At 42.9% G+C, this 27,987-nt stretch overlaps 1 protein-coding gene across 2 annotated transcripts in view; it reads left to right on the top strand.

The window, feature by feature from the left end:
* The first annotated feature begins 2,475 nt into the window (after nucleotides 1-2,475).
* SCUBE3 (signal peptide, CUB domain and EGF like domain containing 3) overlaps nucleotides 2,476-27,987 on the top strand; it is a 206,776-nt gene continuing 181,264 nt past the window's right edge. For both annotated transcript variants that reach the window (XM_083173135.1, XM_083173133.1), the window contains exon 1: nucleotides 2,476-3,149. In XM_083173135.1, coding sequence (XP_083029261.1) covers nucleotides 3,035-3,149 — 115 coding nt within the window. In that variant the 5' untranslated portion in view covers nucleotides 2,476-3,034. The remainder of the gene's footprint in view (nucleotides 3,150-27,987) is intronic.

Genomic DNA, 27,987 nt, shown 5'->3' with positions numbered 1-27,987 from the left:
GGTCCTTTTCATACCCCTACTATCCAAGTGGGCATGGAGTTGTATATAAACCTGTGGCGAGCGTAGCGAGCCACCGAGCCCGAAGCGTGGCGAGCGTAGCGAGCCCCGCGAGGGGACACGGAATACCGTCCCCTCGCGGGGCTCGCTACGCTCGCCACGCTTCGGGCTCGGTGGCTCGCTACGCTCGCCACAGGTTTATATCCAACTTCATGCCCACTTGGATAGTAGGGGTATGAAAAGGACCCCTTTTTCCATAGGAATCATTTTAACATTGATTCCTATGGAAAAATCGGGTCATCGCATCCGATGGTCGGATGCGATGCGATGCGATGCGATGCGATATCGCATCGCATCGCATCGGATTGTATGCCTTAACTTAAGGCATACAATCAAAAAATCGGGAGCCCGGATAACTCACAAGTACCTAAAATTATTATTATAAAGTGTTTCTTTCTAGTACCAATATATAAAACAGCACTTTCCAGGGAATACTGCATTATTCATATCAGTGCACCTTTTCTACTACATACATAAATTTGCCATAAAAAGTTAACCTACCAGTACATGCTTTAAATGTGTGAGGAACATATAGCAACTAAACAAACCAACATAAACATCGGGAGGAATATACAAACTTCACCTGTAAATCTATGAAATACTATGAATTTGCACACGCTGATGTGTATCATGAATACGTTTGTGTGGATCTTTTTTAATATTGTAGAGTATGCTTTATGTTTCTCATTAAGCATACCATACTTGCATACCATCATGGAACATCTGAGAGATTTGCAATTCCCATGTGTATCCCCTGGATGCACAGAAAGATAGGCAAGTCTCCCGGCATTCATATGATTGAATAGTGGGAGCAAGGCCATGATATGCTCACAGCATCACACATTATCACTATCAACTTGGCTGTGACAAGTCCGCGCATAACTCTCACATGTAGGATGTATGTATTAGAGATGAGGGACACATTGAACGAGAGGTCAAGAAATAAAACTTTGTCTGCTATATAAGAGCAGGTTAATTATCTGTTCTACTTAGTAATATCTGTTGTTGAACTTCTATTAACTTTTACTCTACATTAAATCCTGCAAAAGATAGATGCATTGTACTCTAGGTAATACTATTACTTTTCTTTCTGTGTGCAAACTCGCACGCACCCTATTACATTTCTCCGATGGAGTTTGTAGAACTCTTTAGGCTAGCCACATTCTAGGAAGCAAATTATTTGGGTTGTGTCCATAAATGTTAATGACACCTTTTACTGTCTATCTAAAGTTACAACCCATCTCACACTCCAAGTCCCATGCTTTTATAAAGGCATAGACAATGTATACTTAAAAATGATCCACTTTATCCTATTGCTAAATGTAAATCATGTTCTTTATATGCCTTATATAATTCCTTTCTGTACCTTATTTTGCATTTAAATTGGCTTATAGAAACTACTTCTTAAGTGCTCTGTGTAATCCAGTTTCACTCATATTTAATCAAGCAAAGGAAATGTGTAATTAGAATCAGCTGCAGAATTAGTCTCTCCTTTTCTTCCCGTGACCTTTGGCCTCTGCCCCTGGCAGATCTCCCTTGAGCCTGTTGCTGCACTGCAGTATGTGCATCCCACGTATTATGAAGTGCTTACGGTAAACATTTTTTAACCTCTCCCACTGTTAACAAAAAAATTGGACAAGGAATTTCTGATCAGCTCACACTGTGACCCATATTACTTAAATTTCTATTACAGTACTGATCTTCAACTTTTGCCCCATCATTATATAAAATACATTTCTGGGAACATCTGGAAAAACTAGTTTTGTTTTGCTACAGATGAAACTATACAAAACAAATATCAAGTGTAATAGGGAATATTTTACAATTTACTTGTCTTTCAGCTTGGGTTCATATAAAGATCTCCTCTTTATTTGCATCATTTTCTTTTAATCAAGCCAAAGAACCAGTTGTAACATGACAGGTAAACCTCTTACTTGGCAAATATATTGAATGGTAAATACAACTTTAAAAGTTTTTTTTGTTTTTTTGCCACACACTGAGAATTCTTCAGCTGCACACTGCACATAAAAGGAAGAAGCAATGTTGAAAATGAAATATACATTTAATAAAAAAAGAGCAATGATGCTGGCAATCAAATATATATGCTATACTCACATAAAAGTTTGCAACCTTTTTATCCTATTATAGGAAATGTAATTGGAACGTAAGAGTTTGCAGAACTCAAAAATACCTAAAACATATGTACTAGTGATGGGATTTAAACAACACCAAAATTGAGCTGACAATCTAATTCTCAAATAACATCCTGATACAGGAGGATTGGCAGAGCATCTATGGAAAGGAAAACTGTATAGGAGGAGCATACCTCCCTCTTTTCCCCCCTCTCCTCTTCATCCCCCCTCCTCTAGTCCTCCCTCCTTCTCCACTCTCCTTCCTCTTCTCCAGCAGGAACCTTTGTGTGTTGCAGCTGGTGAGGGGGGAGGTTTCTCTGTATCTTTTCAGTATACAGGCTCTTTTTTAACAGACAACACTTCTTCTGTCCTCAGTACCCTACAGATCTATTTTTACCTTATTTTTATATGTGGGAGAGGGAGGAGAAAACCTACAGCATCCTACATTTTCAAACATCTTTTAAAATTATATTTCATTCTGTAAGCATCCAAAAGATGTATATGCTATGTGACTCTTCCTACCTTTAAATTTACAGGGTATTTTTTTAACAGCTACTGTACAATGCGCTGAGAATCAGAGCACCGGGTGCTTCCTGTAGTTCGGAAAAGATGCAGTAGAAGTACACTGAACTAAATAATGCAAAGGTACTTCCCTTAGTAGCCCCTTCCTTCAAGTAATAGAAATTGGGGTTTTTGCACTGATAGAATCCAATTTTATTTAAAAAAAAAAATGCAGTACCAGATATTTTTGGTTTGGACTATTAAAACATGCCTGACAGCTTAGAACTGGAAGTTCTGCATGACTGATAGTTACACATTTACTTTTCTGACTGTAAATAGCCAATATGTGCATTAACTATCACAAAATCTTTGCCATGGACATACCTTGGGGTATGGTTTACTTTTTATTTTTGTTCCTGTCTCACGCCGGTCACATCTGTTTCAGCACAGCCAGCCAAGGTAAGTCTCTTCCTGCTTTACTTTGTATCACTGCATATTGTATAAGGACCAGCATATATAGAATAACAGTTGTTCATTGTAATTGTCAGCTCTGTGGGCAAACGTCCTTGTAGATATTATTGTTATTATTGTTATTATCCGTTATTTAAATGGTTTTCTGTTGAAGGTGAGTGTGCTACTGTTCGGAGCTTCATTGGCTTTTTATGAAGAGAACTTTTGTGTTTTCAGGTTTGCTTGCATAAAATATTGTTTTTGCTTTAAAATGTGAATAATTGACAAAAAATTTTTTTTTTAAATGGAGTTTTTCTTTTTTTTTACATGCTACAGGTTAAGGATTCCCCCAACTAGATAATTAGATAGTTGTGTGACTAGTTCCTCTTTATGACATATATAACATTAAAATCCAATATGTTCAATAGTTTTGTTACAGCAATAAGAATACAACCCCATAGACAAACCTATTTTCTATGTATTCTGAAGTACATCAATACCAGCAATGTTCTTAGACAATTTAGCCATCTTACTGACTTACTTATTGGCTTCTTACTTAGCTTTGCCTTACTTACTGTACCTACTCCTACTGTAAATACCTTTGTGACTTAATCTTAGCTTGATCTGCTCATCTTCATATGGTTCAGCATTGTTACTGCTGACAGATACACCACACTGCAGTGATGATCTATAATCCATATTTATAAAACGTGTTGTATATTTGTATATTGTACATGCTTATTTTTCAAAGTTGGAAACACAAAATAATTATGAATGCTTGTTTTGTTTGAAAGCTATTTAAGATAATTATGTAGGGTGTCTGGTTTGCTCAGTATCTTACTCCATATCTTTGGATGCTACACACTGTTGCTCATGGATTTGTTGCTCCAGTTCTTTTCTGACATATGAAGAAGTTGAATATGAGGACTGTGCTATGATGTGTTTTCTTGCTGCTGTTATGAGGCCTCTTGTTATTTTTTGACATTTTTTAGCTATGACTGGATGTTTGGTTGGGTGGGGGAAATCTCAGCCCAAGTTTTCCTGGGCCAGAGGCAAGCGGTCTGGGGTGGCGGGGGCTACAGAATAGGATCTTGGCCTCCACAAAAGCCTTGGGTACGTCATATAATTAGAAACAGCAACTAGGGAAATGACCAAAAGGTACAAAATCAATACAGTCTTGTGTAATGTATTTATTACCAATCCATACATGATAAAATTGACAAAGTGATAAAGTATGTCATCCATTTATCTGATATGTAAGTCTCTACATTCCACCCAGTGTACTGCTGAAAAGCCTCAGTGTGTGTGATTTATGTGTTTATATATATATTAGTTTTGCTCCATCAATAAACTTTATTGAGTCCTGTTGTACAAAGTGCGCTACATAAATAAAACTTACTTTATTGTAAAAAAATGTAGTTGTATACATTACATATTTGGGAATTGTGCAAACATGTCTTTTACACAGATTGTGACACGGTTCAGATTATCACAACTGATGGTAATTGTACCAACTACCCACAAGAAAATTAGGTTCCATGTCTGTTGCATCACAATATTTGAATGATGAGTGGTGAAAACCTTGTCTTGTAGCATTATAATGATAAAAACAAGAGTTAGTCAGCTTGTGTATAGTATGGGGAACTCACTTATTGACCCCCACTCCCCTCGCAATCAACAACGAGAACATGCTACAGGGAAATACCACCATAATTCAATTGTCTTCATTTCTACAAATGTCATGCATCCAGTTGAGGACTAAGATGTCTATATATTAAGCCTTGAAGAGAGATCAAGTAGACAAGGATTAAAGTCCCAGTCAATCAGTTCCTAGCCATGTAACATACTGTGTAAAATGACAGTTAGGAGCTGGTTGGTACTTTATCTCACTCCAAGGCTTAGTAAACAGACCACTAACAGATCTGAAACAAGTTACCGTTGCCAGTGTAAATTCTGACAAATATCTGATTCACTGCACTTTTTATCCAACAAAGGAGTTAACTGCTTTTTACGTGTCTACACCACCTTCACTATGGGTGAGAAATTTGTGTGTGTATGTATATATATATATATATATATATATATATATACACACAGGTTGAGTATCCCTTATCCGAAATGCTCGGGACCACGAGCATTCCGGATAAGGGATTTTTCCCGGATTTTGGAATAATTTTCTTAAAACATACTTACTTGTCCCCTGGTGGTGCCCTGATGGTCCCTCGGCATCCATTGAGACCTCCGGCGTCCATGGCAGGCCTTCAGCTTCATCTCCGGTGTCTCCAGCGGTCCCAGGAGTGCATTGACCGAGTTCCCAGGCACGCCGGTGACGACACGAGCACACACTCGCGCAATGCACTCCTGGGACTGCTGGTGACGACGGAGAGAATGCTGAAGGCCTGCCGTGGACGCCTTGGGACTTAGTAAGTATAAAAAAGGGGGGTAAAAAAAATTTGAATTATTCCAAAAAAACACGTTTTTTGGAATAATTCGGATACGGGATGCCCGGATATGGGATACTCAACCTGTGTATATATATATATATATATATATATATATATATCCAGAGAAAGAGATGTAAGGTGCCAACTACATAAAACAGTGTTTTGCTATAAAAGTATATTTATTAAAAATGTGCATAAAAGCACTTTACAGAATTTTGAATAGTACAAACAGAAAACATTTTTACACAGAAAAAATATATGTAACTGACCTTTAAAATGTTTTACTATGTAAGAGAAATCGCCCTAATACAAAATATGGTACTTGTGTAGTTTCACGGCGCCGCCGCGCGCACACTCTGTCTCTGAAACTTGGCAGCCTGCCAGAAGCTGTTTAACTGTGCGCGTGCCGCTCTAGCTCTGTTTAACTGTGCGCATGCCGCTCTAGCTGTAAGCTACGTATTGTCAGCTTACGTTATCAGCATAGCGCCGGGCAGCAGCATTGCGCTGCCCAGGCGCTGACAAGTCACTGTGGTACTTGTAGTTCCACAGTGAAATAGGCAGCCCTGTGCACCGTTGACAACGGGGGCATGTAAATGTGGACACCCCGGGCACACCACTATCAAAGGGGGAGTCCCCCATGCAGACACTAAATTTAGATGCAAAAGCATCGGAAAACCGGAATACCTGCTAGCCGCTAACAAGCCGGGGTTTCTGGACTTAGGTGCTTGGACTTAGGCGCTAAAGCGTCTGAAACCCGACTAACTGCTAGCCGTTAAAAAGCCGGGATTTCTGGATTTAGACGCTAAAGCCTCTGAATTTAGTTGGGACTAGGGGTACATCTAAATTTAGACGCTAAAGCTTCGAAATTTAGTTGGGTCTAGGGGTACACTATTTAAAACCTGTCCACAGTGGCACTAGACGACGCAACAGCTGTCGACCTTGTAAATCCCACTATCCACGCCAACCCGAAGCGTGGCGCGCGGCGGCGGTACGCGTCCTACGACCTTTTCATACCTCCACTATCCAAGTCGGCGTGGAGTTGATTTTATAAAGTGTGGCGAGCGCAGCGAGCCACCGAGCCCGAAGCGTGGCGAGCGCAGCGAGCCCCAAGCGGGGACGCGGACACCTGTGAAGCCCGCGAAGGGACGCGGATAGCTGTGAAGGTGTCCGCGCCCCCTCGTGGTGCTCGCTGCGCTCGCCACGCTTCAGGCTCGGTGGCTCGCTGCGCTCGCCACATTTTATAAGATCAACTCCACGCTGACGTGGATAGTGGGGGTATGAAAAGGTCATACGACGCGTACCGCCGCACCTCGAGGGGCTCGCTGCGCTCGCCACGCTTCGGGTTGGCGTGTATAGTGAACAGGTTTCAATAGTGTACCCCTAGACCCAACTAAATTTAGATGCTTTAGCGTCTAAGTCCAGAAACCCCGGCTTGTTAGCGGCTAGCAGGTAGTCCGGTTTTCAGACGCTTTTGCATCTAAATTTAGCGTCTGCATGGGGGACTCCCCCTTTGTGCCCGGGGTGTCCACTTTTACATACCCCCGTTGTCAGCGGTGCGCAGGGCTGCCTATTTCACTGTGGAACTACAAGTACCACAGTGACCTGTCAGCGCCTGGGCAGCGCAATGCTAATGCTGCTGCCCGGCGCTACGCTGATAACGTAAGCTGACAATACGTAGCTTACAGCTAGAGCGGCACGCGCACAGTTAAACAGAGCTAGAGCAGCACGCGCACAGTTAAACAGAGCTTCTGGCAGGCTGCCAAGTTTGAGAGACAGAGTGTGCACACAGCGGTGCCGTGAAACTACACAAGTACCCAAAATATATATAAAAAACAAATTTTCTAAAAAAAAATTTTTTAAAAAGAGATAAGAACATAACTTATCTAGTGGAGGAGTCAGCAGGCAGTACCCAACACGTTTCGTTCATTAGACTTCATCAAGGGGTCTTAAGACCCCTTCCATAAAATGGAAGAGAAATTAGAGGGATCCATGTGATAGTGCTATAACATATACACATGGTTTGGATTACACTGAAGATCTGTCCAGAATAAAACAAGATACAGTAGTTATCTAAACTATCATGTTAGCCAATGCTCCTTTAGTCCACCGCTCAACAAATTCATCTAAAATCTGGAAGCCAGCCTTAAAGTTTAGAAGCCAGGTAATCTTTACTGACTAAAATATATGAAAACTTGTATAGACCACCATACAAGCCCCTTCACTGCACCTCAAAACTCCTTACATTCCATTAGACCAAAACACATGACTCTTCAATGCTCATCAGACTATATCTGGTCCATAATTTATAGTAGACCCCAGTTCTGCCCCAAATTCATAGTATGCTACATTACAGGGAGCCAAATTTATTGTATGTCATACAGTAGGTACCCCAGGCCATAGCACACCATGCAGCAGGGATACAAATACCTAGAAGGCCACAAAACTGGACCTTAATACAGAATGTTCAACATAGTAATATACAGGGCCTTATTAAAGGTTCAAGTTGCCCTAGGCTAACACACATGTACAATAGCTACCCTTGTAATGCTATTAAACATGCTAAGTTTATGGGCGCTTAGGGATTCGCCAGTCATACTGCCCTGGTGCATGTACCAAAGTTTTATACAACTGGCATGTATGATCTAATGATTGTGGTGTGTGAAGGAGGCTTTGGCATTAGGCTGCCTGGCTGACAATCTACATAAAGTAATGGTTCTATCAGTAAGTTACATTGGTACAGCCGTCTGGCAGCCACCTTAAGAACTTTACCCTCCACAGTACACCGCGATGGGTGATAGCTAACAAGCATGGTAAAAATTAGGCCTTAATTTTATTCCTCAGCTTTCACCTGTAAAGCTCCCTAGTCCTGTTGCCCCATGTGCAGCCTATTCAGCCTATTGGTTAATCGGGAATATGTAGTATATGTAGTATATGTAGTATATGCCCCGTACTTGCGTGGGCTTCCTCCGGGTACTCCGGTTTCCTCCCACATTCCAAAAATATACTTGTAGGTTATTTGGCTCCTAACAAAATTAACCCTAGAATGAATGTATGTACATGTGGTAGGGAATATAGATTGTAAGCTCCAATGGGGCAGGGACTGATGTGAATGTTCAAATATTCTCTGTAACTCGCTGCGGAATATGTATGCGCTATATTAGAAACTGTTAATAAATAAATAATAAATAAATATACAAATAGTCTACACTTTAATTGTTGTAAGCACACAATGGCATCTGAACGAAGACAAAATAGTTAATACAGTATGCGCTTATGGGTGTTGTATTACGCTCCGACAGTTGGGATTCTGACGATCAGTATACTGACATTGGAATACCGACTGCTGGTACTTCGACAGGGGAAGGGGAGCACTAAGGTGACCCTTGCAGGCTTGGTGACTTGCTGCGCTCACCACAGGTTCTTTTGTCCCTCTATGGGGGTCTTGAACCTCCAAGAAGGATATTAGGCCCTGTCAGCCGTGATTCTGACTGTCGGACATTTAGTCGTGATTCTTATGTCAGCATACTGACCGCTAGAATCATTGCAGTGTGTCGCATAATGCGTAATGGTCATTTGGGGGAGGGGGCATTATACATTTTTCTATGGGGCCCACAAAGTTCTAGTTACGCCCCTCATACTAGATGGGCCAAATGGTGGTTATCTGCTGTCAAATTCTATGTTTCTAATTATAAGAAACTATGTAAAAAAAAAAGGAGATTGACTAATTGCTAATTTTCTGAAGATATCAAATGCTAGAAAGATCATTCAATAGTAAAATAATGCTTTATATAGCATAGAATACAGATGGATTCTATTGTCATCCGCCGCCGCTTGCCATCTGCCATAAGGGGGCACATGCGCATGAGAAGCTTGTGCGCACTGTTCTGACATAGCCCGCCGCCGCCCTCCGTCACCTCCCCGCTGCTCCGCACTAACCTTGCACTTCTCCCAGAAGCGTAGACGGGCAGGGTTTCTGCTCCCAACCGCCAAGTAAAGGGGACGTGCGTGTGAGACGCTCGTGTGTCCCAGTCAGATGCAGCGCCTCTCCATCAGCAGAAGGCACTGCATCAGATTTAACAGGAACAGAGTCCCTCTCTATTCCGGACAGACCTACCTGTGGGATTATGCTTTAATACACTCTTTCTGTATTATTTTAAAAGATTTATTATTAGATATTTTTTATCATTGTATTATGAGTTTGAATTGAATATAAAAACCTTTTTCTATTTTAGCCCAGTGCTTGTCAAATCCTGTAGTAGACTCTGCGCCTCTGCATCACTGGTGGTGGTGGCACTTGCAAAAATTATCACATACGCGTATGCATTGCTTAACGTTTAACTTCATGTTGATGATGAAATTTCATAACATGAATTGAAAAGTTAAGACCTGAATACACATCTGTTATCATTTATGCGAGTGCCGCCACCACCACATTAAAAAATATATATACTGTGTGTATATATGTATGTATATTAGTCCAAAAATCTGCACTCACATCCAGTATAATTGATGTCAGGGTGCTCCACTAGAGAATGCAATAGTCCAAATAATATATAGAAAGTCTTGATTGTTAACCAGAGAGGGCACTCACCACCAATAGCAGGTAAAAGACTTTCTATTGTATCAGGGTAACATACTTCATGTCAACGTTTCACCCCCAGAGGGTCGTTTTCAAGACAGACACCAGCTATTTAGCAGATCAGCATGCAAGCAATAATACTCAACGTAAACTATATATCAATTTACAATTTATATTTGTGAGAAGAGACAGACAAATAAAAAAATCTATGTACACTGGTGCAGGATTGTGTATTTTCATATATATTAATAGGTGCCAGATGATGGACCAACCATCGGGATTCCGACAACAAGTATACTGGCATCGAAATCCCGACTGTTCAAATGCTCAACAGTAGGGATCCCGACTAACAGGGGCTAATCTCCCTCGTGAGGGTCCAGGAGAGTTGGGAGGTATGCATGCAGCAACAACCTGGCTTTTTTGCTCCTCGAACTCCTTCCTATAAAGAATGGGGAGCCAGCCCAAGGACAGTGTGGTGGGAGGAGGCAGCACAGTGATAGCACATCCAGTGTAGATGAGGAGCTGGCTGCCAGGTCATTTGCTTCAATGTTTGGACAGCACAGCTGCTCCACATGATATTCCTCTGTCTCTGTGCCACCAAACAAGCCTCCACTCAGGATGGCTCATCAAGACAGCCATCGCTACCCACAATCTGTAGTGGCCAGCTGTTACATCTCTGTTGCAGGACGTGCCTCTTGCATTTCTGGACTTGCGCATGCAATTACAGGGTCAGAATTTTCACAGAGGGAGCCACAAAAACTAAGAGGGCGGGCAAGGTTTGAGGAGCAGCGGGAGGCTCATTTTAAAATTGGGAGCCTCTGGTTAAATGCGGGAGGGTAGGCAAGCCTGCAATTTGGTTAATACACACTTAGCAATCAGTCATCGACGTGTCTGTCCTGATGTCATATATTGGCATTGGCTGTGCGATAGGGCCGACCAACTATGTCTGAACCGCATTATTTACAGATATATGAGGAGTATATACACGAAAATTCACTGCAGATTTATTGACCGTTCAATGGAACAGGTGATATATCTATTCAATGTGTGCCCAGCTTTAATCCTGTAGAAAAAAAACCTGAAAGAATTGAAGTTTCGTTTAACCACTGATGCTCAGCCAAGGAAAATTTAAACTTCCAGACTGAAAAATGTAAATAGAAGGATGACTAAAAGGTTGATGAGACAGTTTGTAATTTATGGCTGGGTGGACTCTGTTACCATGATCTACAAAGGCTATCATAAATTGATTGATATAATTAGGAAAATCAGCTTTTATTTGTTGTCAGAGTAAAATGATTGTTTTTTTTAAGAGGAAGGAGATGAGTGGAAGAACGTATAAACCTAATCGAAAATGGTTTATATCTACCAAAAGAACAGCTAAAAATCTGTATCTTAACCACCCGATCACACAGAGATCGGAGGTTATTCTGGTTGATTCGCAAGGCTGCGAATTCGCCCCATCATGCGAAGCTCCAAACTCAGTTGTAAAGGATCAAAAATTATCAAAGCAAAGATGAATTATAGTAAATTCTACAAATCAATAAGGTTTCACATGATATATATATATATATATATATATATATATATATACGTTGTTTTTCTGCACCTTGAAAATGGGGACACTACCCCGAAACGTCGGACACCCACGCACGAGTTTTTGCTGTGATGTGAAATAAAACACCTTGATTTTTTTCATCAAGTCTGCCAGTGCCGCCATTTCTTCTATCTACTATATATATATATATATATATATATATATATATATATATATATACAGTCCAGAATATCGGCACTCACCCCTATGTAGTACTTGAAGCCCCGGGTGCCCCCTTAGGCAGGCTTGTATTTAGAGGACGGTAATTAGCAGCACTCACGGGAAATAAGAAACAAACTCAGCGCATGTAGCTTTAGCTTAACGTTTCAATTCATGTTTAAAATTTACTTCAGAGCAATTGTGAAAGTGTACAAACAGGGAATAAATACCTTATCCAAGACGGTGTTCTATATATATATAGAACCAACCAAGGTGTAGCACTCGTAGCTTTTAAGCAAAGGAACATGAACACGAAACAAAGGAACTTGTTGCAAGTTGGCGTGTTCGTGTTCCTTTGTATAAAAGCTACGAGTGCTACACTTTGGTTGGTTCTGGATTTGGATTCTAGTCAGGGCACCGGCTTCTGCCGGATTGTTGCAGGGAGTGCCAAACCCCTGTTGGATATCTCTCTCTCTCTCTCTCTATATATATATATATATATATATATATATATATATATATATATATATATATATATATATATATATATATATAACAAACTAACTCACCTTGAATGTTAAGGTGAGGTAGTTTGTTGTAGTGAGTGCTGGGCCCCCTGTGTTTGTATTTACTAGAGTGTGTGGTCACAGGCCATCCTGGGAAGTGGGTGCTGTTTGCGCCTCATTCTTAGGAATGGTGAGTGTGTTGGTACTTCTGTATCTATATATTTGGGTTGATTTTTAATTAACCTCTGTTACTGTGATCATAGATTTCTCATGCACCCTAGATAAGCTCATTTACCTGAAACCTGTGAAAGCTGCCCCTTTAATACTAATTCAGGTGCTGTGTTTGGGATTGTCTCACCTTTAAAAGCCATAAGGTACATGGCAGTTGAGCATTAACCCAGAAAAAAAAACACATGTTCATTTTAGCTATGATGTTTAAGCAGTGCCCAGGTTCCCATGAAAACCAGTTGTTAGTGTAGGACTTGCAGTGAAATGGGGTCCCTTGGCGATGGGCTGCAAGCTTAAATGCATTGATCAATTCATGAACTAAAACCCCATTATTTATTTAATTGATTATTTGAATGTTAAGGTGAGTTAGTTTGTTGTAGTGTTGTTGAGTGCTGGGCCCCCTGTGTTTGTATATATATATATATATATATATATATATATATATATATATATAGAGAGGGTGTAGGTGCGGCACTCCGGAACAATACTTAAATAAAGTCAGACGACAAAGGACTGCTTTGACAACGTTTCAGTTGTATTTAACCAACTTTTTTCAAGTCATACATATGTATGTCTTGAAAAAAGTTGGTTAAATACAACTGAAACGTTGTCAAAGCAGTCCTTTGTCGTCTGACTTTATTTAAGTATTGTTCCGGAGTGCCGCACCTACACCCTCTCTATTTCGCAACTTTGTGAAGGCACCGGACCCAGTTACGTACTGGTCATTGGGAGTGCCGGACCTTGGACCCCTATATATATATATATATATATTGTGAAAACTGTGATAATAAGCAATGCAACCACCACACTCAGTACAAATATTATGTACCACATGTGAATCCAACTGGATTAGTAAATGAAAATAAGTGAAAAGTACAAAATAAGAAAACTTTAACTCCTCATTCATCCATTGCTAAAACTTGATCTTGGACAAGAATATGTTATTGGCAACAGGCACTTTAGCTCCACATTGGCAGTTTTCAGGAAGCCCATGTTAAATTTCCTACATTAAATTTGTCTAGATATGATCTATTTTTACCAATCTTCCAAAACATCGCTTAATGAAAGGCAGAATTAATAAAATGTATTTGGCTTAGGTTTATAAATATAAACTCTTTTATATAAACTCTTTTCCTTTTTTTAACTATTTTACCAGCCTATTCAATGAATGTATTATTTTACATCTATTGGTCTATCTATCTATCTATCTATCTATCTATCTATGTTATATACACTAAACATCGGGGCCAGTGCATGCGCAGTATGTATGAAGTTACTGCACACGAGCTGACCCCGTACAGGGGACAGGGATGTGTGGCGTCTGGGGACAGCGGCAGTGGCTGGGGACGGCAGCGACATCGGCAGCAGAGGGGGGGCCTGCATTGCGGCACCCCCCCCCCTCCTCCATAATGTTAAGAGCCGCCACTGGTACTAATAATTAAATAAATTCAGCAGAGATGAGTTTTCCTCTCAGTAAATTTGGCAATTGAATGATCATTGCTTAACTGGCCTTTCATGATATTTTCCTGTATAATGTTTAGTTTGCTACTTCTAATCTCCTGTCAAGCCTAGTGAGCGTCTTTCATGATATCCTCTCTTCTGTGGAGAGGGGATCATGCGGGCGCCGGCGGAGAGGCACTTCACCTGTGATAGACGTGGGAGCGTCTCAGACACTCCAGCAATGAGATGCTCCTGCGTCTGAGTAACGCGTGCGTCTCCTGTCCAAAGAGGGGGTGCGGACGCAATTGCGTATCATGCACAATGAAGGAGGCATTTGACAGTGTTCAATGTTACATACTGGCAAATGCCTCCATTTGATTCCCCCTCACAATAAAGGAGGCATTTGCCAGTGCTCCATGTTACATACTGGCAAATGCCTCCATTTGATACCCCTACTATCCATGCGGTACGCATCCTCCCGACCTTTTCATACCCACACCATCAACGTCAGCATTGAGTTGATTTTATATAGTGTGGCCAGCACTGCGAGCCACCGAGCCCGAAGTGTGTCGAGCGCAGCGAGCCCCGCGAGGGGACGCAGATGGTGGATGGTGGGGGTATGAAAAGGTCGGGAGGATGCGTACCGCGTCCCCTCGCCACGCTTCGGGATGGCGTGGATGGGGGGTTGTTTCAGGAACACATTCACACCTGCCATATCATACACCTGAGACAGTAATGACGACATGTGTTAACTGTTACTGTTTTTTAGTGAATAATAAAGAATATGAATGAGGATAAAATGATTAAATGACAATACAATTAATTTAACCCCTTCATGACAGAGCCAGTTTGTGCCTTCATGACAGAGCCCTTTTTTTCAAATCTGACATGTCTCACTTAAGTGGGGATAACTTTTTTTTGCTTTTACTTATCCCAGTGATTTTGAGATTGTTTTCTCGTGACACATTGTACTTCAAGTTAGTGGTAAATTTTCGTCGATACAGTCTGTGTTTTTTTGTGAAAAATACCAAAATATCGTGAAAAAATGGAAAATTTTGCAATTTGCAAAATGTTAAATTTTCTGCTTGTGAGACAAATAATCATACCACTCAAAATAGTTAATAACTAACATAGACCATATGTCTACTTTATGTTTCCATCATTATTTCAACTTCCTTTTAATTTTTTTGGACACTAGGAGGCTTACAATATGAATAGCAAATTCTCAAATTTTCATGAAAATTTCAAACACTGATTTTTTTAGGGACCAGTTCAGTTCTGATGTGACTTTGAGGGACTTGTATGTGAGACACCCCCATAAATGATGCCATTTCAAAAACTGCACCCCTCACAGTATTCAAAACAGCATTTTGGAAGTTTGTTAACCCTTTAGGTGTTTCACAGGAATTAAAACAAAGTGTAGGTGAAATTTCAAAATTTCTTTTTTTTTGCAGAGTTTCAATTTTAATACATTTTTCTAACGAATACAGTAGATTTTACTAGAGAAATGTGACTAAAAATTGATTCCCCCAATTCTTTTGTTTTCAAAAATATCCTATATGTGGCCCTAGTGTGCACGTTGACCAAACCACAGGCTTCATAATAGAAGGAGCACCTACTTGATTTTGGAGCCTCCTTTTTATGAGATTTTTTTTTAGGCACCATGTAGGTTTCTAGGCACCATAAGTGCTAAAAGTTAGGAACCTCCCCCACAAGTCACCCCATTTTGCAATCTACACCCCTCAGGGAATTCATCTAGGGGTATAGTGTACATTTCAAACCCCCAGGGGTTTCACCAATTTTGGTACAACTGGGATGTGAAAATGAAAAATTACATTTTTTTACACAAACATGCAGTTCTGGCTCAAAATTTTTCATTTTCACAAGGAATGAAGGAGACAAAGCACCCCAAAATCTGTGCCCCAATTTCTCCCGAGTACGGCAATGCCTCACATGTGACCAAAAAATACCAGTTGGGTGCATGGCAGGACTCAGAAGGGAAGGAGTGATTTTTGGATTTTGCAGCACAGATTTTGGTGGAATGAATGGTGGGTGCTATGTTGCACCAATACAGTGGAACCCCCCCACAAGTCACCCCATTTTGCAAAGTACACCCCTCAGGGAATTCATCTAGGGGTATAGTGTACATTTCAAACCCCCAGGGGTTTCACCAATTTTGGTACAACTGGGATGTGAAAATGGAAAATTACATTTTTTTACACAAACATGCAGTTCTGGCTCAAAATTTTTCATTTTCACAAGGAATGAAGGAGACAAAGCACCCCAAAATCTGTGCCCCAATTTCTCCCGAGTACGGCAATGCCTCACATGTGACCAAAAAATACCAGTTGGGTGCATGGCAGGACTCAGAAGGGAAGGAGTGATTTTTGGATTTTGCAGCAAAGATTTCGGTGGAATGAATGGTGGGTGCTATGTTGCATTAGCAAGACTCCCAAAGCACCAATACAGTGGAACCCCCCCACAAGTCACCCCATTTTGCAAAGTACACCCCTCAGGGAATTCATCTAGGGGTATAGTGTACATTTCAAACCCCCAGGGGTTTCACCAATTTTGGTACAACTGGGATGTGAAAATGGAAAATTACATTTTTTTACACAAACATGCAGTTCTGGCTCAAAATTTTTCATTTTCACAAGGAATGAAGGAGACAATGCACCCCAAAATCTGTGCCCCAATTTCTCCAGAGTACGGCAATGCCTCACATGTGACCAAAAAATACCAGTTGGGTGCATGGCAGGACTTAGAAGGGAAGGAGTGATTTTTAGATTTTGCAGCTCAGATTCTGGTGGTTTTTTGGTGGGTGCTATGTCGCATTAGCAAGACCCCCCAAGCACCAATACAGTGGAACCCCCCCACAAGTCACCCCATTTTGCAAAGTACACCCCTCAGGGAATTCATCTAGGGGTATAGTGTACATTTCAAACCCCCAGGGGTTTCACCAATTTTGGTACAACTGGGATGTGAAAATGGAAAATTACATTTTTTTACACAAACATGCAGTTCTGGCTCCAAATTTTTCATTTTCACAAGGAATGAAGGAGACAAAGCACCCCAAAATCTGTGCCCCAATTTCTCCCGAGTACGGCAATGCCTCACATGTGACCAAAAAATACCAGTTGGGTGCATGGCAGGACTCAGAAGGGAAGGAGTGATTTTTGGATTTTGCAGCAAAGATTTCGGTGGAATGAATGGTGGGTGCTATGTTGCATTAGCAAGACTCCCAAAGCACCAATACAGTGGAACCCCCCCACAAGTCACCCCATTTTGCAAAGTACACCCCTCAGGGAATTCATCTAGGGGTATAGTGTACATTTCAAACCCCCAGGGGTTTCACCAATTTTGGTACAACTGGGATGTGAAAATGGAAAATTACATTTTTTTACACAAACATGCAGTTCTGGCTCAAAATTTTTCATTTTCACAAGGAATGAAGGAGACAATGCACCCCAAAATCTGTGCCCCAATTTCTCCAGAGTACGGCAATGCCTCACATGTGACCAAAAAATACCAGTTGGGTGCATGGCAGGACTTAGAAGGGAAGGAGTGATTTTTAGATTTTGCAGCTCAGATTCTGGTGGTTTTTTGGTGGGTGCTATGTCGCATTAGCAAGACCCCCCAAGCACCAATACAGTGGAACCCCCCCACAAGTCACCCCATTTTGCAAAGTACACCCCTCAGGGAATTCATCTAGGGGTATAGTGTACATTTCAAACCCCCAGGGGTTTCACCAATTTTGGTACAACTGGGATGTGAAAATGGAAAATTACATTTTTTTACACAAACATGCAGTTCTGGCTCAAAATTTTTCATTTTCACAAGGAATGAAGGAGACAATGCACCCCAAAATCTGTGCCCCAATTTCTCCCGAGTACGGCAATGCCTCACATGTGACCAAAAAATACCAGTTGGGTGCATGGCAGGACTTAGAAGGGAAGGAGTGATTTTTAGATTTTGCAGCTCAGATTCTGGTGTTTTTTTGGTGGGTGCTATGTCGCATTAGCAAGACCCCCCAAGCACCAATACAGTGGAACCCCCCCACAAGTGACCCCATTTTGCAAACTACACCCCTCAGGGAATTCATCTAGGGGTATAGTGTACATTTCAAACCCCCAGGGGTTTCACCAATTTTGGTACAACTGGGATGTGAAAATGGAAAATTACATTTTTTTACACAAACATGCAGTTCTGGCTCAAAATTTTTCATTTTCACAAGGAATGAAGGAGACAAAGCACCCCAAAATCTGTGCCCCAATTTCTCCCGAGTACGGCAATGCCTCACATGTGACCAAAAAATACCAGTTGGGTGCATGGCAGGACTCAGAAGGGAAGGAGTGATTTTTGGATTTTGCAGCAAAGATTTTGGTGGAATGAATGGTGGGTGCTATGTTGCATTACCAATACAGTGGAACCCCCCCACAAGTCACCCCATTTTGCAAACTACACCCCTCAGGGAATTCATCTAGGGGTATAGTGTACATTTCAAACCCCCAGGGGTTTCATCAATTTTGGTACAACTGGGCAGTGAAAATGAAAAAAATACATTTTTTTACACAAAAATGTACTTCTGGCTCAAAATTTTTCATTTTCACAAGGAATGAAGGAGACAAAGCACCCCAAAATCTGTGCCCCCATTTCTCCAGAGTACGGCAATGCCTCACATGTGACCAAAAAATACCAGTTGGGTGCATGGCAGGACTCAGAAGGGAAGGAGTGATTTTTGGATTTTGCAGCTCAGATTCTGGTGGAATGAATGGTGGGTGCTATGTGGCATTAGCAAGACCCCCGAAGCACGGTGAAATGATGAACCTAATAATCCATAGATGTGTGGTATATTTTAAAGCACTCCTTTATACATAGGCCGGGTTTGTCGGGGCAAGTTTCACAGTGGAAAATAGTTTCCTTTCTTATTCCCTTTTTATAACAAACTTTGCACCTTTTTTGTGTCCTGCCCTTTCTTGCAGTGGAGGGGATTTCGTTGGGAAAATGCTGCCCTGGTACAATACGGGGGCCAGTACTAGAAGTACTGGGGCCCTCTGCCTGCTGATTCCCAAATGTTAGGCTCTTTATGACTTCCTCTTGAAAGTGCATAAATGTCCCCCTCTGGCCGGTAGAACGGAATAGCACGTAAGCGTTATACAGTGCCATCTGGATGATATACACGGCCAGCTTCTTGTACCAGATATTTGTTTTCCGCAGGGCACTGTACGGCTTTAGTACCTGATCTGAAAGATCCACTCCGCCCATGTACTTATTGTAATCTAGGATACAATTTGGTTTGGAGGTGTGGGTACTGGTACCTCGTACAGGGATGGAGGTGGTACTGTCTCCATGAATTGTTGTCAGTATAAGGACATCCCTCTTGTCCTTATATTTGACCAACAACATATTTTCGGTGCATATTCCCCTGCTTTCACCCCTTCTCATTACTTGGGCAATGTGCGTTTTGGGGAGGCCTCTTTGGTTCTTGCGCACAGTACCGCAAGCTGCTGTACCTCTTGAACCAAGGGCCTTAAACAGGGGGATGCTGGTGTAAAAGTTATCCACATAGAGGAGATAACCCTTATCCAGGAAGGGGTGCATTAAATCCCAGACAATTTTTCCACTAACACCTACGAGGGAGGGGGGGCATTCTGGTGGTTCAATTCTTGAATCCTTCCCTTCATATACCCTAAACTTGTGGGTGTACCCTGTGGTGCTTTCACACAGCTTATACATTTTTATGCCATACCTTGCCCTCTTACTGGGAAGGTACTGGCGGAATTTAACCCTTCCTTTAAAATGTATAAGGGACTCGTCGATACTAATACATTTATCAGGGATGTATAGCTCTGCAAATTTGGCACTGAAATGATCAATGACCGGCCTGACTTTGAATAGCCTGTCAAAGGTGGGATCATCTCTGGGTGGGCACTGTGCATTATCGGTGTAATGTATAAATTTATGGATTGCCTCAAAACGAGCCCGGGGCATGGCCATACGGTGAAATGGGGTGCTGTACAGAACATCTGTACTCCAATATTGCCTAATTTGTGGCTTTTTTACTATGCCCATATGTAACACCAGACCCCAAAACGTCATCATCTCTACTGCATCTACAGGGGTCCACCTAGCAAATGATGACGTGGGGTTTTGAGCAATAAACTGCTGGGCATATAAATTAGTTTGGTCCACCATTAAATTTATAAAATCATCAGAGAAAAATAATTTGAAAAAGTCAATTTCTCTGAGACCTGTTGAATCAAATTGGATTCCTGGGATGGCCAAAAACTCAGGAACCTGGGGCTCAAAATTGTCTGGTGGTGGGGTCCATACGAGATCAATTATTGGGGGGGGGGGTCTCAGCTGCTCTACGGGGGCGTCTTTGAGGGGGTCCCTCATCATCAGAGGAGGAAGAGGAGCTTAAGACAAATCCTTCAAATTCCCCGCTTGCCTCACTGGCTGTGTCAGAGTCAGATGCAAGCATGGCATATGCCTCCTCCACCGAATACATTCTCCTGGATGACTGGGACGACATTTGGGATGACATTTGGGATGCCATTTATATTTTTGTGTTACTGGTAGTGAAATGTTTCAACACGTGTATAGTGTAGGGGGGGGTACAAACTTTATTTCAACCCAGGGGGTATGTAGTGTGTATTGTGTATGTAGTGCAGAAAAAAAAAATACAAAAAAAAAAAAATTGAAGGGTTCAAAAAAAAAAAAAAATGGAAGGGGTTAAAAAAAAAAAAAATGGAAGGGGTTAAAAAAAAAAAAAATGGAAGGGGTTAAAAAAAAAAAAAAAGGTCCTGCGCCAAAAATTGAGCACAGATGTTGGTCAGTAACGTCCGTCACTGAACAGCGCTCAAAGGCAACAGGAATTTGATCAAAAAAAAAAAAAAATAGATCAACCCTGTGCCGAAAAAGCTGATCAGTGATGTACGTCACTGATCAGTGCACAGTGGCCACAGGACACACACAAAATCACAGTGTGTGTAAAAAAAAAATGTAAAAAAGACCCCACAGCACTCACAAAAAATAAAAAAAGGTGATCAGTGATGCGACACTGATTACCAGTGAGGGGCAGCAGGTGCACAACCTTTGGTGGTACTGACAGGTATATATATAAAAAAAAAAAACCTCTGTACCCCCAAAAAGTTGCTGATCACCTCAGATATAGTGATCAGCACAAAAAGGCGGGGGCAGCCGACACAAAATTTAGCACTCTATCACTATCTCTCTCTATCTCTCACTATCTATCACTCTATGACACTGCAGCAGTTATATAAAAAATATATAGCACAATCTGTCACTATCTCTCTATCTCTCTCTCTCTATCTCTCTCTATCTATCTATAGCTCTATCACACTGCAGCAGCACAAAATATAGCACTAGGCCTCTCTATCTCTCTCTATCTCTTTCAGTTATATAAAAAATATATAGCACAATCTGTCACTATCTCTCTCTCTATCTCTCTCTCTCTATCTCTCTCTATCACACTGCAGCAGCACAAAATATAGCACTAGGCCTCTCTATCTCTCTCTATCTCTCTCTATCTCTTTCAGTTATATAAAAAATATATAGCACAATCTGTCACTATCTCTCTCTCTATCTCTCTCTCTCTATCTCTCTCTATCTATAGCTCTATCACACTGCAGCAGCACAAAATATAGCACTAGGCCTCTCTATCTCTCTCTATCTCTCTCTCTCTAACTCTCTCTAACTCTCTATCTATCTAATAAATCGCAGCAGCACAAGATGCAGCACAAGATGCAGCACAGGATGTCACAAAATGTCACAATATCAATGATCAATGATCAGGTAAGGGTTCTGGTCAGTATAGGCGGCAGGTGGGGCACGGTGACCGCACTGCACGCTTTTCCAGACCGGAATGGCGTCTGCAGTGCAGTCACCGTTAGTTTAAACCCCCCTCCACGGCTGTGATTGGTCCGTCGGTCCGACGGACCAATCACGGCCTTTGGGGGCGGGCGGGGTGAGGTGGGGTGACACCAGTGTCACCCTTACACCCCGCGGTGATTGGTGCTGTACTTTACAGCACCAATCACCTCCGATCCCGTGTCACCGGCGAACGTTATTCGCCGGTGACACAGGAAAACGCTGTGAATGGCTGTTCACACTGAACAGCCAATCACAGCGATCGGCGACGGGGGGGCGGCATCGCAGCCCCCCCTGGGCATGCAGGGACATGTCTGCTGTCAGGGACAGCAGACATCGTCCCTCTGTCACTGCGTCTCTAGACGCAGTGACAGTTTTAAGCCATGACGTATATATACGTCAACGGTCGGGAAGTACTTCCCGGCCATGACGTATATATACGTCAATTGTCGTGAAGGGGTTAAAGAAGAATAAAAGACACCAAAAAATCTAGAAAAAAGTAATTATTCATGAACTGCAATGCCATCATCAGCACTTGAAGAGGAAGCAGCTGCTGAAGTGGATGCTGTCGACTCTGGCTCTGCGGCGTCGACTTTGTCAGCCTGGGGGAGCAGGGTCAGTGAATGCAGGATGCGCTTGAAGGGATCCTTTGCGCCAAGAGTCTTCCTCCAGATGAACTCCTGGAGATAGGAGTCCAGCTGATAGAGCGGTCCCCCTTTGGCGCTTATTGCGCCACTTACAGGATCCCCACAGCCTCTCGATGTTTTGCGTGTGCACCCCACTCTCCGGATCCACAAAGTGGAAGCGGTGGTTCACCCTGGCATGCTGATAGCCAGCCTGCTCCAGCTGCTCGGTCTGGTATGCTCTCCAGCAGTCGCTGTAGATAGTGATCCACTGGAGCACGTGCCTCTCGATGGCAGCCATGAGTGTGCTGACATCCCGCCTCTTGACTGCCATCAGGAAACACTCTCTGGTCTGTCTGGAGATGCCCCCAAAGATCCATTGCTGGGGCAGCATGCGTCCGACATTGGCTTTTTGTCTAACAAAAAGGCTTTCATCTACCTCCACTATGGTGCCTGGGCCGCCAATCTTCCGCTGAGGCTGCGACAGGAGGAGGCTGACCAACATAAATACTGTGCTGCCCTCAAACTGATCTTTTTTCCACAGGCCCTGATATGGCAGTGCCACATCCGCTCATCGGGTGCCCATTGGGGCAGGTCTGTGTCTCAGGCAGGAAATGTTGCCCCTGAAGAAACGACACTGCCTCCTCCTAAGTCTGAGGCAAAGTAAAGATAGTCAGCCTCTCTGCAGCCATGTCTCCGATACGTCTGCCTCTCAGACAATACAACAGCTGACTGACTCATTACACAACAGCTGACTGACTACGCTAACTGTGTACTGCTCAATCTACAAGCTAACTGACTTAGTCGCGAGAAGTAGATGCTGTTTCTGACAGGGACGCTAATTCTGACTAGAACTAGACGCTTTTAGAACTAGACGCTAGACGCTTTTCAGTAAATCCGATGACAGTACTGCCTACGCTGACTACACTACGCTACTTCTGATTGACTACGCAGGATGCTGATAACGTAGATTACAGATGTAAAGCAGTTGGCAAGATGCCAGGATTCAAACATGCGCTGCGCTGATAAAGTAGCTTAAAGAAGTAAGGCAGTTTGGCAAGCTGCCAAGATTCATAGCTATAGCGGCCCGTGCTGCCGCCGTGAAACTAAACAAGTACCGTATGCGCTATAGAAAATTGGCAGTAATATTTAGTGTTATTCATTTTACAAGTGATCTTAAATACAATTACTGTGTGTTATTTGAATCTTGTATTTATTGAATATATGCTTTGTAATACCAATTATTGGTCACAGACAACAAACTGCCCGGCATAGCATGTCACATTGCAGGAAAAACTACATCTGTATACTGTAGGTCAGAAACATACAGTATATTTTAAAAAAATCTGTAGATAAAACATTTCACATTTATTTTAACATCATCTTATGCTGCACTTATTATAAATTAGCCACATGTTGTCCTGCTCACCAGTCAGCAGCTGACCTTGGTCTGTATTCTGGTTGAAACGCAAGGCTTCGAATTTCGCAGGCTTGCGAGTCACAAAGACACCACCTGTCATCCCCCCCCCCCCCCCTTCGAACTCCAGCAGACATGCGAGTGGATGATTTCCATAATCTTCCATTCGCGGCCTTGGGTGCAGGGGAGAAATCAGTCAGCGACCATCAAATGATTTCTTCAGTGCTCGCAGATCTGAGACACCTCTATGGAAGCAGGCGAGCAGCTGACATCCAGTGCCGTCAGCTGCCCACCCCCCGCATCATCAAGGAAATTACCATGGGGACGCCCAGCGTTCTCATGGGAACACCTATGAAATGCTGGGTGTTCCCACAGACAGAATCCCCAGCCCGCCTTTCCATGCCCCCCCTAACCTATGTGCATGCGCAATCACGAACAATAGGTCCCCCGTGCTAATGCGCGGAGGGGCCGATTGGATTACAATAACTCCCTCTGCCTTTCACACTGCAAACTCTGTTGAATGTGCCTCTGTAATGAGGCCAGCCAGCAACCTCTAACTTCTGGACAGAGTCAGGCTACATGTAAAAGCAGACAATATTTACCCTGCACAGAAACAATATAAATGTATTTAATCCCCTTGCATAGCTACGTGGTTTGTTCTAGACACAAAGGGGGAAATTTACTAAGCAAAATACGGTCGGAATTGACATATTCGTATGTGTCATATTGACACAGGAAGTGATCAAGCCCACGTACGGCGAAACACGTTTTCCACTTGGACCCAACATACGGGACCACGCCAATCGAGGTAGCGACACAACGCTAACCCTGGGTCACCGGAAAACATGAAGCAGCCGCAAGGTGCGCAGCGGCAGCCCCCCTGTGTAACTGCAGCACCATACACCGCACCTAAAAGCAGTTTAGGAACTGACCACCCCTCCCACAATCTCCTGCACGATCATCAGCAGCTTACTATATCCCCGCTCACTGAAGCAAGCTGCTGGAGGCTGACAGCAGGATCTCTAGAATCAACACTCTGCAGCTCTGCTTTAGCTCGCCAATACATCTGTCAATCTGACCAGCAAAACGCAGGTATTTTCAGAGTTTCTCTCACTTGTGGGACCGGTCATTTGTATACTGCAATGCAACCTGCATCAGTGCATATGTGACATGTTAAATGCTGAGCAGCAGAAAACTCAAACTTTTTCTATCTCTCTGACAAATCAGTGCCCATCTAGGGATCCCATCACTCATTCATCCGCTATTTATATGATGAGATGACAGTGGACTCTACAGGGACCAAAACTGATTCATGTCTCTCCTGCAGACCTTTCCTTTGTTATATACAAATAAGGAGTATATGTGGATGAGTATATCTGATAATATCTGATAATATCTCTGCCGTAATTGAAATTGATACATTACAGTATATATAAAAGGTGGCAGACCTGATACATACTGTAGTGTTCTTTTCTATCTGATTCCCCTCTCATTACACTATCAGACATCACTTACACTGCAATGCTGAATGACATCAGTGTCCAGTAAAACCTCTGTTTAGTGAGAACAGCAGAAGGAATCATTTTATTTTCTTCCAGAACCTGAGAATCTCTCTGCTACACTCATCTCTCCATCCTCTGTGACAAGACAGAGAGAAAGCAGTGAAACTCAGTTCTGTCTCACTCTGTGCGGTCAAGTAATACCAGATTTTAGTATACGGTATTGACAGTAGCTATCACTGTAGGAGTATCACCAGAATATTCAAGGGGTTGTCAAAGGATACCTTATATTCCAGCAGTCCAATAGTGTGTAGATGTGTATTTATTTCTATTTGTCTTTGTGTGTAATTTATGTAAGATTGTCCTGACCCAACACTTAATTGGTCAACACCTAACCCTATATTATTGATAAAGTAAATAAAAGTTAAGTTTTAATGTAACAATAATTTGATCAACATATTTTCAGTGCCCCCAACACAAGTCTTCTTTTCTATGTGTACACTTTATACTGTTTTTCTGACTTAGGGGAGCACCTCCAACCATGAAATTTGCACAAATATGGTAATTGGAGAAATTCCTGACTATTTACCTTCCTATACTTCTGATAGGTACTATTGGCAAAGCTTCCAGTGCGAAATGATTCAAAAAATACGTCCCCATAGTATAGAATATAATGAGCCTCCCCCAGAGGCGGATTTAGGGGTGAGGGCACCCGTAGGCACAACAATAATGGCCGCCCCCCTGCCTAATTGTATTTTTTTATTTATTAGTTATAAGCCCTCATTTGATGATTGCCAATTTAATAGAATAATAAAAAAGCCACCGACTGTAAGATTTTTTATTTTTATTATGTATAAATGTCCTATCCATTTACACTGTACCAGTTACTGGTACATTTCAGGCTGATAGTACTATCACATGCATCCAAGTGCCGCCCCCAAACATGTGCCGCCCCTAATGGGAAATTCGGCACTGGCCTCCCCCTCTTTTATTGAGAAATGGAACCCCACACTGAATTTAGATCCAATGCAACCTGTTACTGTTGTGTATCTTGCAGGGAAGGAACCTGCTGTGCCGCCCCCAGCAGGTGCTGCCCCTAGGCACACAATTGGAGAGCATTTGGACTTTCTTATATTTAAACAGTTCTCCATCATCACAGACTGCCTATTCATCTGGTCCAACCATGCTTATAGAGAGGGCATTCCTGTTTATAAATCACTCATATTCAGTTATATTTCTATAACATCCCTCCATTGGTCAAGGTCATTGGTAATTAATCTGTGTATTAGGGTGGTTAATCACGGGATCGGGATTGGTGGGATCCCAGGATCTGGGATTTCGGGATTAGACTGCGCATGCACATTTTCATGCCAGGCAGCGTCTGGCCACCTGCTCAGATGCTGCCCGGATGTTCTCGACCCCTCTGACTGTCACGCTGTGCAGGTGGCACCATCGCATCCCCGCTCCCAGCCGCACTGTTACATCCACACTTCCTGCTCTGCTGCTGCCGTCACCTGCCCGGAGACACCCGGTACCCCGGCACAGCTGCTGTCTGTCCCGCTCCCGGCCGACTCTTATACTGCCCATACACTTATGCGATCAGATGCGATGGGACATCGCAATGCGATGTCCCATCGCATCTGATCGCATCAAGTGGTGCCCAGTGCAGCACCCGATGTCGCATGCCAGACACCGGGTGCTGAAAGTGGCTGTGTGGAGCGCTGGCAGGGAGCGGAGTACGTACCTGGCTGGGAACCAGAGTGGTGGAGCTGTCAGGCAGGCAACGGGACTCAGCAGGACTTTAAAACACAGGACAGCCCTCTAATTGGCCGAGGGCACTGAGACTGAGAGCTTTCTAAGCCAATCAGCGGCCTCACATTCAGGTGGCCGCTGATTGGCTGAGAGAGCTCTCTCTCAGCGGCCTCAGCCAATCAGAGGGCCATCCAGTGTTTCAAAGTCATATGCTGCCACTGCTGAGTCCTGCCGCCTGACAGCTCCGGTCCCCAGCCAGGTATGTACCCCGCTCCCTGCCAGCGCTCCTGTCCTCCTCCGCCAAGCCACCACCAGCTCCGGTCCCCGCCAGCGCTCCTGTCTGCTGCCACCGCCAGCTCCGGTCCCCGCCAGCGCTCCTGTCCTCCGCCGCCGCCACCGCCAGCTCCAGTCCCTGCTGCCAGCTCCGGTCCCCGCTCCAGTCCCCATGCTGATTGCATTTGAGCAATCGCATGTGGTTAAAAACCACATGCGATTGCTCATGCAATTCGATAAATATTATGTGCAGCACATAATATCTATCAATGCGACATTCGACGGCGTGCCTGCGCATCGCATCAAATGTCCCCTTCAAAATGCATGCAATCATTCGATTTCGGCCACATCTGGCCGATAAATCGAATGATTGCAAGCATTTGGCCAAAATCGATGTGGCCGAAATCGAATGATTGCATGCAACATCTCACATATGTATG

This window comes from Crinia signifera, chromosome 2 (genome assembly GCF_055691185.1).
Source record: "Crinia signifera chromosome 2, ASM5569118v1, whole genome shotgun sequence".
NCBI lineage: Eukaryota > Metazoa > Chordata > Amphibia > Anura > Myobatrachidae > Crinia > Crinia signifera.
Note: the sequence above shows the minus strand (reverse complement) of the source record. Positions and strands in the feature narration are given on the sequence as shown.